This window comes from Taeniopygia guttata, chromosome 21 (genome assembly GCF_048771995.1).
Source record: "Taeniopygia guttata chromosome 21, bTaeGut7.mat, whole genome shotgun sequence".
NCBI classification, from domain to species: domain Eukaryota; kingdom Metazoa; phylum Chordata; class Aves; order Passeriformes; family Estrildidae; genus Taeniopygia; species Taeniopygia guttata.
The window spans coordinates 5,110,185-5,128,676 of NC_133046.1; the positions used below are offsets into that span (position 1 = coordinate 5,110,185).

At 52.3% G+C, this 18,492-nt stretch overlaps 2 protein-coding genes across 5 annotated transcripts in view; one reads left to right on the forward strand and one right to left on the reverse strand.

Moving 5' to 3' along the window:
• Nucleotides 1–5,055, forward strand: part of ZMYND12 (zinc finger MYND-type containing 12) — an 18,979-nt gene extending 13,924 nt beyond the window's left edge. For 3 of the 4 annotated variants that reach the window (XM_072917259.1, XM_072917261.1, XM_041720331.2), the window contains 2 exons: nucleotides 274–419; nucleotides 1,708–5,055. In XM_072917259.1, coding sequence (XP_072773360.1) covers nucleotides 274–419; nucleotides 1,708–1,827 — 266 coding nt within the window. In that variant the 3' untranslated portion in view covers nucleotides 1,828–5,055. The remainder of the gene's footprint in view (nucleotides 1–273; nucleotides 420–1,707) is intronic. The other variant, XM_072917260.1, reaches the window with a different exon arrangement.
• SLC2A1 (solute carrier family 2 member 1) lies at nucleotides 3,996–16,439 on the reverse strand. Its single transcript, XM_030289126.4, has 10 exons — nucleotides 16,278–16,439; nucleotides 11,823–11,915; nucleotides 8,597–8,757; nucleotides 8,226–8,466; nucleotides 7,744–7,906; nucleotides 7,477–7,664; nucleotides 7,282–7,386; nucleotides 7,088–7,189; nucleotides 6,650–6,853; nucleotides 3,996–5,702 (listed from the first exon to the last, which is right to left on the reverse strand). The coding sequence occupies exons 1-10, from the start codon at nucleotides 16,437–16,439 to the stop codon at nucleotides 5,505–5,507; spliced, it is 1,617 nt and encodes a 538-aa protein (XP_030144986.2). The 3' UTR covers nucleotides 3,996–5,504.
• Between the last annotated feature and the right edge of the window lie 2,053 nt (nucleotides 16,440–18,492).

Below are 18,492 nucleotides of genomic sequence, written 5' to 3' on the forward strand. Positions count from 1 at the left end.
GAAGGACCTTGAAATTCACCTAATTCCACCCCCTGCCATGGGCAGGGACACCTTCCACTATCCCAGGTTGCTCCAGACCCCATCCCTTGGACACTTTTAGGGATGGGGCAGCCACAGCTTCTCTGGGCACCCTGTTCCAGGGCCTCCCCATCCTCAGACCATGTTGATGTTTGTAGCAGAAATGCTTTGCTGTCTAGAAGAGCCAGCTGGGCGGTTTTGAATCTATTCTCTTGCACAAATCCATCCATCAGGATCATTTCTGTCTCCGTGCAGCCGAAGGCCGGCGTGAGGAAGGGACGCGGATGCTGCGCGCGGTGCTGAAGGTCCGGGAGCAGGGACCACTGCAGCATCCTGGGGAAACTGCCCGAGCCCTGCATGCCCTGGCCATGATCCACTACCTGGGCCTGGATTTAGCCAAGGTAGGTTGTGGCTGGAAGGGTTCAGGAGAATTCAGCTGCTCTGGGGATCGTCCTATCTCCTGGTCCTCTTGTTCCTCCTGAGCCCACAGCGCTGGTGGCCAAGAACAAAGTGCCCCATAGTGCTCAAAGCAAGGGCTTAGGTGGGATAGTGGGAGGAAATCCTTCCCTGTGAAGCTGTGGCTGCCCCTGGATCCCTGGAAGTGTCCAGTGCTGGGTTGGATGGGGCTTGGAGCAGCCTGGTCTTGTAGAAGACCATACCCCTGCCATGGGATATGAGATCAGCTTTAAAGTGCCTTGCAAGCCAAACTATTCCATGATTCTGTGACCTGCACTCTGTGAAGGCTGACAATCCTGGGGGATGTGTTTTGGTCTCTGCCAGGCCAGCGGATCCTGCAGTTATGCACATTTTCTAGGCTCTTCCTTTATCTGGACTATCTTGGCAGTGTAGCTGCCTTTAGACCTGAGCTCAGGGGTTACACAGAGCAAGATCTGTGTACCAGACAGATCTGTGTCCCAGATCCTTGAGCCAGACTCCCCTGAGTTCAAGGTTCAGTATATTGGGGTCTGTAATTCCAGTTCGGAATCTGCATTCCTGTGTCTTTATGGCTTAAAACTTCAGGTGACTAGTAACTTCTGTGCTTTACCAGAAGCACAAGAATTGATTTTCAGGAAGTGCTGAGCAGATACCATCTGGCAATCAGGCCCTTCTGTTTGGGATCAGAGCTCAAAACCCTGAGTTTCTTCAGCCTGGGTTTTGAGGAGTGAAAACACAGGTGGTGAAAAATACTGTATTGAAATATTAATGGTCTCTTCACTGTATTATAGAAAGCCACAAGTTGGGAGCGTGTGGGAGACACAAACAAATTTCAATTTGTTGGGAAAAAAAAAAGATAAGGCTTTATAATTTTGAGAGTGTCTAATCCTTGGAAAAGCTACCAAGGGAAATTATTTAGTTCCTTATCAAGAGAAATGAAAGATTTAGTTCAGAGTCAGTACAGCTGGTTTTATTCCCTGACATAGCTTTGGGATTGTCCAGAGGAGCTGTGTTAGACAGGAGGTGATGTCCAGCATGGGGGGCTGGGGTCAGTAATCTCCTGTCTGCACCACTGGATCCTAAATATGGGATCTGCTTGCAGCTTTAGGCTCTCCTGTAAAGCAGCTTGTGCAGGTCACCTCGGAAAGAGAGCCTGGATCTGCTCCAGGCTGCTCCTGCACTGAGCCTCAGCAGGTATTTAACTCTCCCATGAGAAAAGCCAAATTCCTGGGTGTTTCTTCTGTCCCATTCCAGGCCCAGGAGGTGGGGATGAAAGCCTTCGACCTGGCCAAGCAGCTGCCCCAGCAAGACTCTCTAGAAACCATTGGTCACCTGCTGGAGCTGATTAATGCCCAGCTTTCCCACACCACATAAAGACTGGCTCTGCCAGACCCAGTTTGTTTGGCCAGGTTCTCTCTTATCCAGGTTCCTGGACACCACCAGCATCACAAGCCCTTGGGCCTCCTGCCTCTTCCCAGCTGCGTCCGTGGCTGTCCCAAACTGTTTGGAAAATAAACATTTTGGTCTGAGTCAGTCTTCATGTGCTGCTCCACTTCTGTAACCTCTGAGAGAGTAACAGCACCAGGGTGAGAAACAAAAGCAGCACGGACACACTGAATAAATCATTTATTGGCCAGGTTGGGAATGAGCAAACAGCCTCTCACAGTCTCATGGTGGTTGTCCAGGAGCCAAGACGAGCTCAGGGGTGTTTCTTACTGACTTCCTGGCTTTGCTTTGCCATTTTAGTGAGGGAGATCCCATGGAGGGATGGGAGAGGACACAGGGAAGGGCTAGGGTGGTGGACACCTGCACCTGGGGAGCTGGTCGGGCTTGACAAGGCATTGCAGCTCCCTGCAGAGCCCCTCCATCTCCAAACCAATTTCCAGAAAATCCCAGCCTGGTTTGGAAAACCAGCCAAGTTTAGATCTCATCCCACTTCACCCCTTGCCATGGACAGGGACGTCTTCCATTATGGCAGGTGCTCAGAATTTTCTCTTTCTGCAGAACTTCTCATAGCTCTGGGCACTGAGAGACTCGTTTGTTCCAATTCCACGGGTGGAAGTTTCACGGGAAGAACTTCTGTCCAAAGAGGGACCACGGGAGGCATGAGACAGAATGAAAAGGCTCCAAGTGGGGATTCTAAGCTAAAGGAGAAGTAGTTTCCTCCTGGCAGAGATCTGACATGCCCAACCTCGGGAGGAGATGCCATTCCCAGCCAGCTCCTGCCCCGGGGAGCAGCGAGACCCCTCGGGATGGGGTGCCCCAGCTGGGGGAAGGGACAGGGACACCAGGAGGCTCCAGAGGCCATGGGGAGTGTGGGAATCACGGTGCTGATGATCCCTCACGCTGGGAAAGGGGAGAAGGGGCTCTCGGCCTGGCTCTCGGCTCCGATTGAGGCTCGTTACTGCAGAAGGATTTATGAGGGTGTTTAATTGCCTCGCCGAGTTGGGCTGGAGTCAAGTGCGCTTTGTAAACGCTTCGTCAAGCTGGGGCCTGAGCAATTAGCAGGGATTGCTGCTGCTGGGGAAGGGAAAACCGCAGGTTCAGCCACGTTCCATTCCAGAGGGGGGGATAAGGCTGCTCAGGGTGCAGAGCACAGGCCTGGGAAGGGCAGGGAGACCTCCCAGCTCTCTCCTGGGAGATGCTGCTGGTCTCTCCACCTCATCAGGTGTGGAATAACCACCTCCATGAGATGGGAGATGCTGGGAGGGACTGGAATGATCATCTCCAAGGGGCAGGGGATGCTGATTGATCACCGCCATAGGGTGGGGGATGTTGGGGAGCTGTGCCTGCTGGCACAGTGCCCCAGGGCACAAGGATTTGGGTCACCAGGGATTTGGAGCTTGGTCATGGCTATAATCCTTCCAGTGCTCCCAGGCTGAGCCTGCAGGGCCGTGTGGCTGCTCTGAATGTTCAACAAAACAAACCCAGCCTGGAAATGAAGGTTGTGCAGGGATGAGCATCTCCTGGAGCCAGGAACGAAACAGCAGAGTGAGGAGAGAAGCCCTGGGCATAGAAAGAACATTCTGGGGAAGCTCCTAAAGACACTACAGGAGCAATTCCTACAACAGCCATGCCCTGCAGGGCAAAAAGCTGCTTCAATAAATAGAAAAAAAAAGCCTGAAGTGACCAAGATCAGCATTTCTTTGCCTGAAAGTGTTCAGGCTTGCAGCTCTCGGCACCTTCTCAGCTGGAGGGAAAAAAAAAAACCAAATCCACGGAGCAGCAGCAACCCCCTCCCTCCCTCCCTTCCCTTGCTCAGCTGCTCATGGCACCACCACGGCTCTGTCCTGGGCAAGAGGAGCAGGTTTGGGATCCACAGGACACGACAGCTCCAGCCAGGTCCCCCCATGATACCAGCCCAGGCTGCTCCAGGCAATTAAAATCTGGTTGTACACCCAGAGCAGGTATTTTGCAACCAGGTGAGTCGTTCCCGTGGTGGAAAAGCTTTGCAGGGACACGCACTCCCAGACACCCCCCCCAAGCCTGGCAGGGCAGGGAAAGTTTGGCTCTGAGAAATAAAAAGCACAGGACACTGGGGCTGGGTGGCTGCTCACATTCTCCTTTATTGTTCACACCACACACCTTCCCCTTGGCACTTCACTGCAGGGATTTGCTTAAAAACCACACACACCCCCCCCACAGCTTGGTGAGGCTGTGCCACAACCAGCTGAGAATGGGCATTTTAAAAAATATTTGTTTAATTCCCCCTCCCCCTTTATTTTCTTTAATGTGTGGTCAAGTGTCATCACTTCCAAACCAAACAAATACATTTTAAAAAAGATACTATTAAAAAAAAAACCAAACAAAAAAACAACACAAAAAAACAACCCTCCCTGTGGCTTTGGGAATGTGCCAGGAGCTCCCACACCAGCTGCACTCAGGGAAATGCGCTTTTTTTGTGTGTTTTCAGTTTTGTTTGAAAAGGACAGTATTTTTCATGTGTATTTTTTTTTTAATATACTACAGCCTGAAGTTCAGTGCAATAGATACAACTACAGTGCAGAACTATACAAAAGTCATCCTAACCATGTACAAGCTTTTTTTTCTTAGTTGCTATAGAAACTATAACCTTTTTCTGTACCTTTTGTATGCATTATACAGTGTGAATATACTCCAAGAATATTTACAGTACTTGGCTTGTCAAATCAGAAACGCTATAACTTAAATGTCTACTATTAACAACCATTGAACAAAAATATATATAATATAAATATCTTCCAGTCTATACACAGAGCAGGAAACAGCTGTATCCATGCGGTGCTGGATTTTGGTGAGTCCTGGGATGGGGGTGGTGATGGAGGGGGATGTTGTCGTGTGCGGCTGCCGCTGGCGCTTCACTGTCGGGCAAATATTGCCGAGATTAATCCCAAAATTCAACAAGATCACATCCCCCCTCTCCCGTTTTTCCCCTCCCAGCTGGGAATTCAGGCGAAAGGAGAGGAGCCTGTGACAATGGATTGACCTTTCCAACCGATCCATCCGGACGGCTCCGTCCTCCGCGCTGCCCCGGGCGGGAGGTCCCCGTCCGCGAACCCACCGCAGGGCTTGAAATCAAGGAGACTTTAAAAAAATGACTCATTTTCTCGGTAGGTTTTTTTTTTTTTAAAAAAAATATTAGATTTAGTCAATTTATGTGATTTTTCTTTTTTTTTTCCTCTATGATTAGAATGTTAAAAAATAAGTTTCCAGCTTTTTAAAAACTTCCTCTACGTGATTTTTCCGTTAAATAGCTATCGCGTCGTCGATAAAAAACAGGGAATTGCCCTCCTGCTGGTGGGGGCTGCATGGCTGGGTTTTAAAAGGCCTATTGGCTTTGAAATCTTGGACGCGAAACCAACTAAAAAAATTAAATAAAACTCGTTCCTAGCAGAAAAAAAAAAAAATAATAATAATAAAATAGGTCAGTCTGTCCCCAGTAAACCACTGGGGGAGGCTGGAGAAGGGGTGTTGGAGCCAGACCCCCCCACTCCCCTCCTGCCTGGGGTCTGTACAAAGTGTTTTTTTAAAAGTCCCCCCGGATTGGGGGGCGGTGGCGCCGGGGGTCCAGGTTACACCTGCGAGTCCGCGCCCAGGCTGTGGAACTCGTCCGGGGTCTTGTCGCTCTGGCCGCCCCCGCTCTGCCGGAAGCCCGAGGCAATCTCGTCAAAGGTCCGGCCTTTGGTCTCCGGCACCTTGAAGTAGGTGAAGATGAAGAAGAGCACGAGCAGCACCGTGAAGATGATGAAGACGTAGGAGCCACAGAGTTGCTGGGATTGAAGGAAAAGGGGGAGGTGAGCACGTGGATGGAGGTCACAGAATCCTGGAGTTGTTGAGGTTGGAAAAGCCCTCCAAGATTGAGTCCAGTCCACCCCTAACCCATGCCCCAAGTGCCACATCCACATGTTTTTGAGCACTTCCAGGGATGGTGATTTCATCACCTCCCTAACCACCCTTTCCATGAAGAAATTTTCTCAATACTCAATCTTAACTTCCCCTGGCACAGCTTGGGGCTGGGTCCTCTCCTCCTGTCCCTGTTCCCTGGGAGCAGAGCCCAAATCACCCCCTCCTGTCAGGGAGTTGTGCAGAGCCAGAAGGTCCTCCCTGAGCCTCCTTTTCTCCAGGCTGAGCCTCCCCAGCAGCTCCTGGTGCTCCAGACCCTTCCCCAGCTCTGTTCCCACCTCTGGACACAGAGTGATGGGCCATGGTTGAAGGACCAGCTGGTACCACCCTGCCCACACCTTGCCATGGCCATCCAAAACCCAGGGCCTCCTTCCAAGGAACATCTCGAGTTCCATATAAACACTGAGTCAAGATCCTCCTCCAGCCCCAAGTCCTTCTTCCCAAGGGATCTTAACCCAACCAAACCACCTCAGCCTAGGTTTTAGGGCTCAAGAATGTGGCCCTGGAATTCAACACTGGATCCAGCAGCAAGATCTGACACCAGGGCTCCACACCAAGATCTGGTAATGAGATCCAGCACCAGGAACCAGCAACCAGACCCGGGATTTGGATTTGGCAGGAGGATCCAGCAATGGGATCCTGCACTGGAGCTGGACACCGTTTCCACCCCTGATCCAGACCTGAGATCTGGATCCACCCTGAACCAGCACAGTCTGACAGGCTGGGACTGAGATTCCCCTGGACTGCTGGGGTCCTGTGGGACTCCCAGATCCCCGTGTCCCCAGTGCCACCCCCACTCCCCAGCCATCATTACCGCAATGTACTGGAAGCCCATTCCCACAATGAAGTTGGAGGTCCAGTTGGAGAGCCCAGCCACGGCAAAAGCAGCGGGACGGGGGCCTTGGCTGAACAGCTCCGCCACGATGAACCACGGGATGGGGCCTGGGCCGATCTCAAAGAAGGCCACAAACCCAAAGATGGCCACAATGCTGAGGTAGGACATCCAGGGCATTTGGTCCTAGGCCAAGGGAGAGGGAGAAGGTTGGTGCCATGAAGGGGACATGGCACCCGGACACCTCAGCTGGTGCTGGCACAGGAGCCATGAGCTGGAAGCTGGAATTCTAGGAGCTCAGGAGAGATGTGACAATAGAGACTGAGTGCTCAGCCATCACTTCAAGGAAGAATAAGCCCTTCCTCCTCCCCAACCATCCCTCAACCTCCTCCTCCTCCTCCCAACCTCCCCAGCACTCACCAGCAGCGTGAGGGCGATGGTCATAAGAATGGCACACCCAGCCATCCCTGCCAGCCCAATGAGGTGCAGGGTCCTGCGCCCGGCTCTCTCCACCACGAAGAGCTGTGGGATGGACATCATCCATCAGCACCTCCCCAGCCTGCAGGAAAGGCCCCTTCTCCCCTTTCCCCCCACCCAGGGGGGCCAGAACTCACCGAGACCACCGTGAAGGCAGTGTTCACCACGCCAGAGCCAATGGTGGCATAGACAGGCTGCTCCACCCCCGACTTCTCAAAGATGCTGGTGGAGTAGTAGAAGACCTACAAAGGGCAGGGAGGTCCAAAAGTCAGGTCCTGGAGCTGTAGGTGGACCAAGCTGACCCCTGGCATTCAGAGCCCACCCAGACTGACCGCGTTGATCCCCGAGAGCTGCTGGGAGAGCTGCAGGACGATGGCGATGAGGATGGGCTGGCGGTACATGGGCGAGCGGAACAGCTCCATGATGGTGACCTTCTTCTCCCTCATCATCTGCCGGCTCTCCTCCTTCATCTCCTGCAGGTCACTGCTCACGTCCGTCGTGCCTCGCAGCTTCTTGAGGACTGAGAGGGAGAGGTGGGGTCAGGAGATGTCGAGGACCCTCTGGAGCACCAGGATGGGCCCTGCAGAGGGGCCACTCACCACTCTTGGCTTTGTTCTCCTCGTTGCGGTTGATGAGCAGGAACCGGGGGCTCTCGGGGGCGAAGGGCAGGATGATGCACTGCAGCAGGGCAGGAACGAAGATGAAGCCCAGCAGCAGCGGCCAGAGAGAGTCGTTTCCCATGATCAAGTCCAAACCAAACACCTGAGGAGGAGTAGAGGGATTGAGCCACCCGTCCCAGCTGGAAAAGTCCTGGTTGGACACAACTCTGCAACTCATGGTGTGCTCCAAGCTGGAACAGCCATTGAAAGGACTGCTGTGCTGCTTCCAGGTGGCCAAGAGATGTTAGTATCCTGATGTTACCCATCCCAAACCTTCAGATTCCACAGCATCCCTGCTCCTGCTGAGCTCCCAGCTCCACCTGAAAGGTTTTCAGATCCACAGCACCTCATCCTTGCAGGCCCTGAAGAGTGTCAGGATCAAAAGAAGGGGGAACCCCTCCGAAGCATTCTCCTGTGCTCACCTGTGCGATGAGGATGCCCAGGACGATGCCAAGCTGGTGGAAGGTCCCCAAGGCCCCCCGCAGGGCAGTAGGGGACACCTCTCCCACGTACATGGGCACGAAACCCGTGGTGAGGCCGGAGTAGAGGCCGATGATGAAGCGGCCGAGGATGAGCATCTCAAAGGAGAAAGCCATCTTGGAGAAGCCCATGAGGACAGCTGCCACGAAGGCAAGGATGTTGGACATCAGCATGGAGTTGCGCCTGGAGAGGGATGGAGGAGAGGTGAGGAACGCCAGGAGAACCCAAACATCATCCCTAGCAGTGTGGAACGCCAGGGCGGGGTGAGGCAGCAGAACCTCCCCACCACGGGACCCACCAGGCTCGGACTCACCTCCCAAAGCGATTGACAAAGAGCCCCACAGAGAAGGAGCCGATCATGCCCCCGACGGAGAAGATGGCAACGGAGAGGGACCAGAGCGTGGTGAGGGTGGCGGGGCTGATGGGCTCCTCGTATCGGTACAGCCACGTGCGGTTGTAGAAGTCCTCGATCACCTGGAAAACGAGTAGAGAGCCCAACCCGGCGTCAGGCCCGCCCCTGCTGCCCTGCCACCCGAGGGACGAGTCCCCGCGGCCACCACGGCTCACAAGACCATGCGTCAGCGGAGCTGCTGGCCAAGGCTGGGCTCCTGCCCAAGGGAGGGAACCTGCTGGGATACGTGGGGGAAATGCAGCCCGACGGGTTCTGGGCTCGCCCTGCCCAGAGAGACACGGCGGCGGGAGAGACGCCAAACTCGCTGGGCAGGCATGGGGAGGTCACGCTGCTCCCCAGGGCAGGGCAGGAGCCAGAGATGCACCGGCCCCGCAGAGGAAGGGGAGGAACACGGGGCAGCTCCCATCCCCTTGGGCACTCATGGAGTTCTATTTCCAGGTTTTTCCCCACCAAGACTTCCGTAACACAAGATCTCTGCCGTGGTTCTGCAGGGCCTCGATGCCAACACCCAGCACAGGCCTTGGTTTGAAACACCAAGAACAGCCTGGTTTGCGAATTTTAGGTGGTTTTATAGAAATTTTGCATCTCTTTATACACAAAATAGATACTTTTGATGTATTTTTAAAGCTAGCCCATCACTGGTAGCTTCACCAAGTTCCTGTCCCTGCCCATGACTGGGAAAGTGGCCTAAACAACCCTCTAAAGGCTCCTTCCAACCCAAATCCTTTATAATACCATCATTTAAGGGTCACCCATCCCCAAACCACCAGAGCAAAGGGCTCCATAACACCCCACCAAACCCAGCTGGAAGGAGCAGAAATTCCAGAGATTCCCTGCTTTGCTGGACCTCAGGTGGCTCCAAGATTTTGCTGCTCTGAATGGCTTCACTCCCAATTCACTATTTACACCATTGTGCTTTACTTTGCACTTTTCCCATCAATCCAAGCCCAAACAGGAGCCCTGGCAGAGACAGTGCAAGAAATACACACTGGGCTGGGTACAAACCCCAATTCATTATTTTGCCAAGTTGTTCCTCTTCCAAAGCATGTAAACCATTAGAATTTCTATATTTAAGTGATTTTGTTCACTTCTGTTTCACCCAGGGGTTTGGATGCTTTTCCCTCTTTTTACCAGTATTCCCAAAATAAATAATTGATTGGGTTATTGGAGAAGTCTGGACTGACTCAGGCTCTCAGTAGGCCCAGGGGGTATCTGAAAATAACAGCCCCTCCTGGCCCTTCCTCCTGAAAAAAGGGAAGATGCTTTGAAGAATGTTTTTCTGGGAGAGAAAGAGGTGGAAAATGGCTTTAAAGGGAGAAAGGTAAAAGAAAAAAAATGGTTTCCCCCCCTTTTCAGCTGAGTGTTGTGATGCATCCCCACAAATCTCAATACCAGTGCATCCCAAACCTGTGCCCAATGCATCCCCATCCCAACTCTGCATCCCTGTGCATTCTCATCCTGACCCTTCACTCCAGTTTATCCCACTGCATCCCCATCCTGTGCCTCAATGCATCCTGAGGCATTCCTGTCCCAGTCCTGCACCTCCATGCAGCCCAGCTGTGCCCCAGTTTATCCCAATGCACCCCATTCCTAGTCCAATGCATTCCATCTTGCACAGTAATGTGTCCCTATCCCAATGCCACACTTTATGTGTCCCCATCCTTAAAGCTGGGTGACCCCCTGTGTCCAGCACATCCTCCTGCCCAGGAAAACCCTCATCCCACCTCTCCTTGCTCCCACAGAGGATCCCAAATCCTTCCCCTCAACACTGGTGACTTATCCTGCACCATGTGACTCCTCCTGGCCTGAGCCCAAGGGATTCATCCCCAAAATCAAGAGGAGAACTGTGGCAACACCCATCATGAGTGTCTGGATTTGCTGGGGGCTGCAGGCAGCTGATCCCTGACCACCCACATCACCCAGAGCAGCCAGCTGGGAGAGATGGAGAGAAATCCTTCAGTCCAGGGAACCAAAGCTCCTCCTGGGATGTGGCTCTGCCCAAGGCAGTGAGTACAGCATTCCCTCTTGGACGCTGCCAGAGCTCAGGAAAGCGAGGGCAGATGCTGGGGAGCAGTTCCTCAGTGCAGTCCCAGGGATCTCCCAGCTCCAGCAGCTCCGGTGCTGCTCCATGGCCCATCTCCCAGGCAGTGTGCTCAGGGACATCCCCCACGTCAGACCAGTGCGTGTGAAGGCACCAGGATATTTCAGGAGGCCTTCAGCAGCACCCTGCAGGCTCTGGGGGGGAGCTGCAGACAGGAACTGAACATGGGATTTAACACTATGCAATGCAACACCTTGAACAAATCCCTGGCTTTTTCCTCTTCCCATACCGAGGGGGCCTGGGGAGTTTTTCCATAGGGTTTTCTATCCCACGAGGAGTTTTCTCAATGCTTGTAGTGACATTCCAGAAGCACTCACTGGGATGGGATTAAACTCTGGCAGCTGGATGCTGCCCCAGTGGGTTGCATTCTTTGGGGTGAGGACAGTCAGGGACAGCTTTGCTCCCACAGGGCTCAAGCTGTCCCTCCACACCTTATCCCAGCACAGCAAGCACCACATTGGAATTCTGAGCTTATTTTAACACCTCAAACAGCCACCAAATCTGGGAAAAGTCATGTTTTCCATGGACCACTGGTATCCACCAGCAGCAGGAGGGTCCTGGCAGTACATGAGAGGAGGAGCCAACACCTCCTGCACTCCATCCCACTTACAGCACTTCCCAGCCAACTCTCTCTCCTCCCAAGAAATCGTGCTGGGATGCAAAACCCAGAGCTCTTGGTCAGAGCAGCCACTCGGGGTGACTCAAACCTTTAATTAATTCCCAGACCTTCACTAAGAGCCGAGGTGAAAAGTTCCACCGGCCACACCCAGAGAGCATCCTGCAGGCACTGCTGGGATTTTTCCCAACAAAAGCGCCAAGCAAGGAGGAAACAAATTCTCCTGGGAAGGCTGGAGCTAAATAACTCCCTCTCAAATCCCATTACAGCCCTAAGCTGCCTAGCGGGATGTACTATTTTAGCCAGGCTGGCAGCAGAGGCTGGTTTGTTTTCGGACACGGGGCGAGGGGGGTGGAATTTTGTGACAGAGGGGCTGGAATTTCCCTCTGGAGGGTTCTGGGAGCGCTCACCTTCTGCGGGGCGTTGATGACACCGGTGTTGTATCCGAACTGGAGGGAGCCCAGCACCGCTCCTCCCACAGCCAGCATCAGGCGAGCCGTCATCTGCCAGAAAACAGGGAAGGGGGTTAAATCTGGGATCCCCACAGCCCTGCCTCTCCCACCAGAGTGAGACCAGGCTGCTGCACGCAACACCGGCAAGGCAGCAAGTACAAATATTCAGAATTAAAAGAGGAAACCCACCGGTTTTGGCGCAAAGGGGGAAAAATAATGACAAAAATGTCATTTCGGGGGTTGGAAAATCCCACGGTTTGGGGGATTCCAGGAGTGGGACAGAGGTGTTATCAGGGCTCCAAGGGTCCCCTTGGAGGCTCTGTGTGACCACCAGGCTCTGGGCCAGCACTGGCCACGGCCAAGGATGCTCCAGGGAGCCATCAGAGTCTAATTAAGAGTCGCTGAGCAAAACCCTGAGTAGTTGGCAAAGCCTTCCCAGGCCTCTTCTTCCTCCCCCCTGAGCCAGAGCAACAATCAGAGCCTTGTTTGGGAGCAGGGTCAGGGCAGGCCAGCGCTTGGGCCACCTTCGTTAGCGGCCCAATTATCCCAGGCAGGAGATTTTCCCGGCACTAGAACCAGGATCCGACATTCCCACTTAATCAGCTTTGGGATGAGCCACGTGAAATTTATAAACTCCTTAATTTGAGGGGGGTGGGAGGGGTTTCTCCCTAAGTATCAACATGTCACCCCGAGGATGCTCCCAGGGTGTTTTGGATTGATATTCCCAAGGGATCAATACCTCATATCCCGCCTGAATGAGGGGAGGTGACTCCAACTCCTCTCACAAAAAAGGATAATTTTTATATTTAAGAACCATTCACCTCTTTCTTTTAATAAATAATGGATTTAATGCTGCTCCCTGACCTTGCCACTCCGGCCACTGCCTCCCTCCGTGTGAAATTCCCAGGGGAAAAGCAGAGGGAATGAAGCCAGGCCCGTTAATGAAGCTCATTAATTAGGCTTGGCCCCAACACAACTAATCAGGGAGGTTTTGGCACTTGGATTTGGTTGGTGCTTCGAGGAGAAAACACCTCCTCGGTGTTTGGGAGGGCACAAACAAGCTGGGAAGTTGATGGTGTCCCAAAAAAGAAAACACAGAAAAAGCCCCAAAATTCCCACAATTCTAAGTGGAACCTTATCCATCCCCCAAAATCCTAGGATGGGAATGCTAAAAACACCTGTTGCTTGGTGTTATTATTTAAAAATGAGGGATTTGGGGGATTTAAGTGGGTTTGGAGGGAATTAGAAGGTTTGGGGATGAATTTCCTTTGTTTTTGGGTGATCACCCTGATATGTTTGTGTCCTGATTTTGCCTTTTCCTGGCTGAAGGGCACCCCAGGAACTGCCAGGCGCTCCCCTAGGTAGGGCAAGCTCAGGTGAGTCATGCCTCCAGGGATGGGGATGCAGCAGCCAGGTGAACTTTGCTCCAGGAAGGTGAGAGGTAACAACAGCTTGATGTACCCACACCAGCCACTACCAAAAAAAAAAAAAAAAAATTTAAAACAATGTTTCAAAACTCATTCTTCAATGTTAACATTTGGAAGAAGGGAACTTTCACAGCTACTAAAAAAAATTATTAAATTCCAGCAGAAAAACTCTGCGTTTTCATTAAATTCCAGCAGTTTGAGGATATGAAATGGGTAAAACTGGCAGGAAGATTGCTTTTTTGGAGGCTCGACCCGAGGAGGGTCAGGGTGAGTCAGCTGCTCTGCTTCCTTCCCAGTCCAAACACGCTGCCCTGCTCCGATCCGGGAGCCTTTCGGCTTGAACTTCGCCATTAAAGGCAACTTTGGGGGGGGGAAATAATTAAATAAAGGGAAAAGTCGATTTTTAAGGACAGCTTTGCCCAGGCAGCTCCTGCCAAATCCCACGTGGGGCTGTGGGGAGGTTTTTTTTAACCCCTTGCAGGATAAAGCATCTTTATCAGGAATTTTGGGACAAATTCATTCTTATTTCCATAAAACAAACTTATTGAAGCCTGGCTAGACCCCAAACTCCTGGTTTTATCCCTAATAATTCCTCTATGTTATAGGAAAGTGTAAATGTATTAAAAACTTGTCTATTTGTTTTCTTTTTAGCTGCTTCCTGCTTCCTCCCCAGCTCCAACACGGAAGCCAGGACATTCCGAGGAGGATCCAGAGGGGGGACAGGGGCCCCCCCAAACCTGCTGCCTTCGACTTCACAACTTTATATTTAACCCTTTTGGTACAACTTTATATTTAACCCTTTTATCCTCCAGCCTGGAAGGACTTTGGGATACAGCCCACTCCATGGATCAAGGGAATGAATAATCCCTTTAAAAGCAAAACAATAATATTCAAATACTAATATAAAGATATTCAAAGAGTGGCCCAGCAGGGAATTCCAACTTTTTCACTCCAGCACGGAGGATTTTGGGATGCTGCTGCCTCATGAAAAACAAGGAATTCATAGTTCCTTCTAAATAATATTTTTTTAAAGTGTCCCAGAAGGGAATTTCAACTTCTTTTACTCCAGTGCAGGAGGATTTGGGCAATTTTGGGATGCTGACTGTTTCATGGATCCAGCGTATTAATAATTTCTCTAAAAGCAAATTAGCAATAACATGAAAAAAAAAACAAACCAGAGGTCCCAGGAGGACATCCCGGGTTTTTTTCACTCCAGCGTGGAGGATTTTGGGATGCTGTCTGTCCCGTGGAGCAAGAAAAATTAAAAACCCAAATGACAGTTAAAAAGGGGGTCTCAGAAAGGAATTTTGGGGAAATCCACATGACAAAGACACCATTAAAAAGACCCATGAGGATTTAAATGAGGATTTAAGGAGCAGCCCCATCCGGGGATGGAAGAGGGGCTGTGGGCAGCCTCTTGCACCTCATTTGCACATTCCCGGGAGCAAGGGCACATGGATAACACAGCTGCAGCCCCCTCCCCACCCGGGAAAAGCTCCCACCCCCACCAAAAACCAGGAAAAATCCACCCCAAACCCACAGGAGGGGATTTACAGCCAGAGCGTTTGGGGGTCACACCAGCACCGTGGGATCCGGGCTGGGGGACAGAACGGGGCAGGGGTGGCAAGGAGCACCGGAGTGGCGGAATTTGGTTTTTTTATTTATTTTGTTTCCCTACTTAAAGGTCATCCAGGGACGGCGACACAATCCCGGCGAGTTGTGCAACCGCGACCAAGCACGGGAGACGTTTTTGCATGGAATGAGCTGGAAAAAAACACACGGAATGTGCAACGCACAGACACACGTCCTGCGTTAATAATATTAATTATTAAATCTAAAAGGGGGCTGGGGAGGGGAGTTTGTCCCCCACCTCCCGATTGCCAGCTGATTCCATGAAAAATACCTTTTTTATTTTTTTTTTCCCTATGCAAAACACACTCTGGATGGAAGTGCCACCCATCAGCGCTCGGCAAATCATCCCCGCAATTAATTACCTCTACAAAAATTAATCATTTCTAACCCAAATCCACCCAAGGCGGGGAGGGGGTCACAGAGCTGGGAAAGCAGCGGGAAGAGACTCCGGCTCCGCTCGGGAAACCGGGAGTTAAGTGCGGCGGATTTCTTCTGGATGTGACCAAATTTGCCTTTTAATTCCTGCCCCCATCACCGCGCTGCCGGCCGGCACGTTCCCAATCCCACCCCTCATCCTGGAAAACCGGAGCAGCGAGGGAATCGTAAAATACACAAGGGGATATAGATACAGAGCCTTGAATTTAAAAAAAAAATGTGTATTTTATGCGGGAGGAGAAGGGAGAGTTTTCCAGGGGGGAAAATACCACCGAGGGGATTGTTCTCGTCGCATCTTTAAATAGGATAAAAATCACGATTTTGGGGTTAATTACACTTCGTGCCGCCAGGCAGCCAATTCCATAACATATTCCCCCACCCCCAAAAAAAAAATATTTAAAAAAACCACAAAACTAGTTGGATTTATCCAGCCTTTTCTAGATGGGGGTATTTGGGGGAACAGAATATTTTGGTGGCTGGGACGAAGCAAATGGGGGTTGATGTCAGTGACCTGACAGAATTACCCACCAGGATCGTTGTGGGCTTTTTTACCCTCCCAAATTAAACCCAAATGAATTAATTTGGGATGGGGAGGGTGCTGGGGGATCCCGGGAGGGCTCAGGGCATTGAATAGCTCCGGGTCCGGGATAAATCGACAGGAATTGGGTCAGAAGCTGCAGGCGGGACGAGCCCGGCCGGACCGCGGAGAACCGGGGGGGTTCCCCAAAACCCACCTCGGTCCTTGCTGGGCTCTGGGGCCAAAATGGGGTTAAAAGGGACAGCATTGGGTCGGTCAGCAGCGGCGGGGGGGGGGGAACGGGCAGCACGAAAGCGGCCGCGGGGCGCTGCTCGGGGAGAGCTGCGGGTGTAGCACAGAGCAGAACGGCGGGGGTGGTGGGGTGGCGGGGCGCGGGCTCACCTTGCTGCCGGTGTCCATGTCGGGGCCGTGCGGGCGGCGGGCCGTGAGGGCGGCGGGGCCGTGAGGGCGCGCAGCGGAGCGGGGCGGAGGCGCGGCCGCCGCCCGGGCATTGGAGCCGCTTAAGAGCGCGGGCGGGGGCGGCGCGAGGCGCTGCGCTCCCATTGGCCGGCGGGTGGCGGGGGGGCGGGGCCTCGGCGGCGCTCGCGGCAGGGGGCGGGGCCTCGGCGGAGCCCCGCCCCTCGCGGTGGGAATGGGGGGGGCCGTGGGAGGGGGCGCGCGCGGGGGGCGGCGGCGCGTGCGGGGCCGCACGTGGGCGGCGGGGGAGGGGAGGGGGGAGAGGGGCCGCGAGTGGGAGTGGGAGAGTGTGTGTGTGTGTGTGTGTCTGTGTGTGTGTGTGTGTCTGTCTGTGTGTGTGTCCGTGTGTCTGTGTGTCCGTGAGTGTCCGTGTGTCCGTGAGTGGGAGTGGGAGAGTGTGTCCGTGAGTGTGAGTGTGATAAACAGTGTCTGTGTGTCCGTGAGTGTCCGTGTGTGTGTGTCCGTGTGTCCCTGTGTGTGTCCGTGTGTCCGTGAGTGGGAGTGTGATAGTGTCCGGGAGTGGGAGTGGGAGTGGGAGATAGTGTCCGTGTGTGTGTCTGTGTGTGTGTCCGTGTGTCCGTGTGTCCGTGTGTCCGTGTGTGTCCGTGTGTCCGTGAGTGTGTCCGTGTGTCCGTGAGTGTGTGTCCGTGTGTCCGTGAGTGTGTGTCCGTGTGTCCGTGTGTGTGTCTGTGTGTCTGTGAGTGTGAGTGTGTGTGTGTGTGTGAGTGGGAGTGTGTGTGAGATAGTGTCCATGAGTGTGAGTGTGTCTGTGTGTCCGTGTGTTCGTGAGTGTGTCCATGTGTCCGAGAGTGTGAGTGTGTGTCTGTGTGTGTCTGTGTATCTGTCTGTGTGTCCATGTGTCCGTCCATGTGTCTGTCTGTGTGTGTGTGTGTGTGTGTCCGTGTGTCTGTGTGTGTGTCTGTGTGTGTGTGTGTGTGTGTGAGATAGACAGTGTCTGTGAGTGTGTGTGTGTCCGTCTGTGTGTGTCCATGTGTCCGTCTGTGTGTCTGTCTGTGTGTGTCTGTGTGTGTGTCTGTGTGTCTGTCTGTGTCTGTCTGTGTGTCCGTGTGTCCATCCGTGTGTGTCTGTGTGTCTGTCTGTCTGTGTGTCTCTGTGTCTGTGTGTCTCTGTGTCTGTGTGTGTCTGTGTCTGTGTGTGTCTGTGTCTGTGTGTCTGTGTATGTGTGTGTCCATGTGTCCGTCCGTGTGTGTCCATGTGTCTGTCCATGTGTGTGTGTGTCCATCTGTGTGTCTGTGTGTGTGTCTCTGTGTGTGTGTGTCTGCGTGAGAGACTCCTTGTGTCTGTCTGTGTGTCTCTGTGTCCCTGTGTCCATCTGTGTGTCCATCTGTGTTTCTGTGTGTCCGTCTGTGTGTCCGTGTGTCTGTCCGTGTCTGTGTGAGAGTGAGTGTCCGTGTGTCTGTCCCTGTGTGTGTGTGTGAGAATGGCCATGTGTGTGTCTGTGTGCACAGCTCTGTGTGTGTAAGTGACAGTGCAGGTGTGTGAGTGTGCAATTATTAATGACAATAATTAATCATTGATGATAATAAGTGGGTAATGGCCACTCCTGTGGCTTCATTTACAGGGACTCTGTGGCTCTGTGCGTGTTGCAGGGGTTTGCACACCTGCTGAGTGTGCAATGAGCACATCTGTGTGCACACGAGTGTGCAAGGGATGCATGGCTGTGCATGTGTGCATGAGTGAGTGCACACCTACATGTGCCCAGCTCTGCCACCTCCACTCAAAACTCCCATTTTCCCTTCAAATTCGTATTAAAAATTCCTTTAAAGTCATTAAAATCCTAAAAAGTGGGTGGAAAATGCAATTCCTCTTGTTGTTCCTGTAAACAAAAGAAAAGCATTGCAAAAATGTTGGGCACAGCAACCAAAAATATTTTTTTAAGTCCCCAAAATGAAAAAACGCGCAAAAAGTACATAAAAAATGAAGAAAATGGGGAAAAACTTGGAAAAATTAATAAAAACAAAGCACAGAAATGTACAAAAAAATTTAAAAGCTGCAAAGTAAAGACACCAAAAAAGCAAATCTCAAAAACACCAGAAAAGCAAAACCAGAAATCGCACTAAAAAAATCAAGAAAAACCAACCTAAATATTAGTTTTCTTTCCTAAAGCTGCTGGGTTTTG

What these genes read in the sequence shown, in the direction of transcription:
- SLC2A1 (XM_030289126.4), bottom strand. Translation starts at nt 16,439, where the DNA reads ATGGGAGCGCAGCGCCTCGCGCCGCCCCCGCCCGCGCTCTTAAGCGGC. An exon ending in CTGCCTTCACGGTGGTCTCG is followed by an intron (nt 7,190 to 7,281) that starts GTGAGTTCTGGC and finishes TCCATCCCACAG; the next exon opens with CTCTTCGTGGTGGAGAGAGC. An exon ending in CCATCGCCCTCACGCTGCTG is followed by an intron (nt 6,854 to 7,087) that starts GTGAGTGCTGGG and finishes CCCTTGGCCTAG; the next exon opens with GACCAAATGCCCTGGATGTC.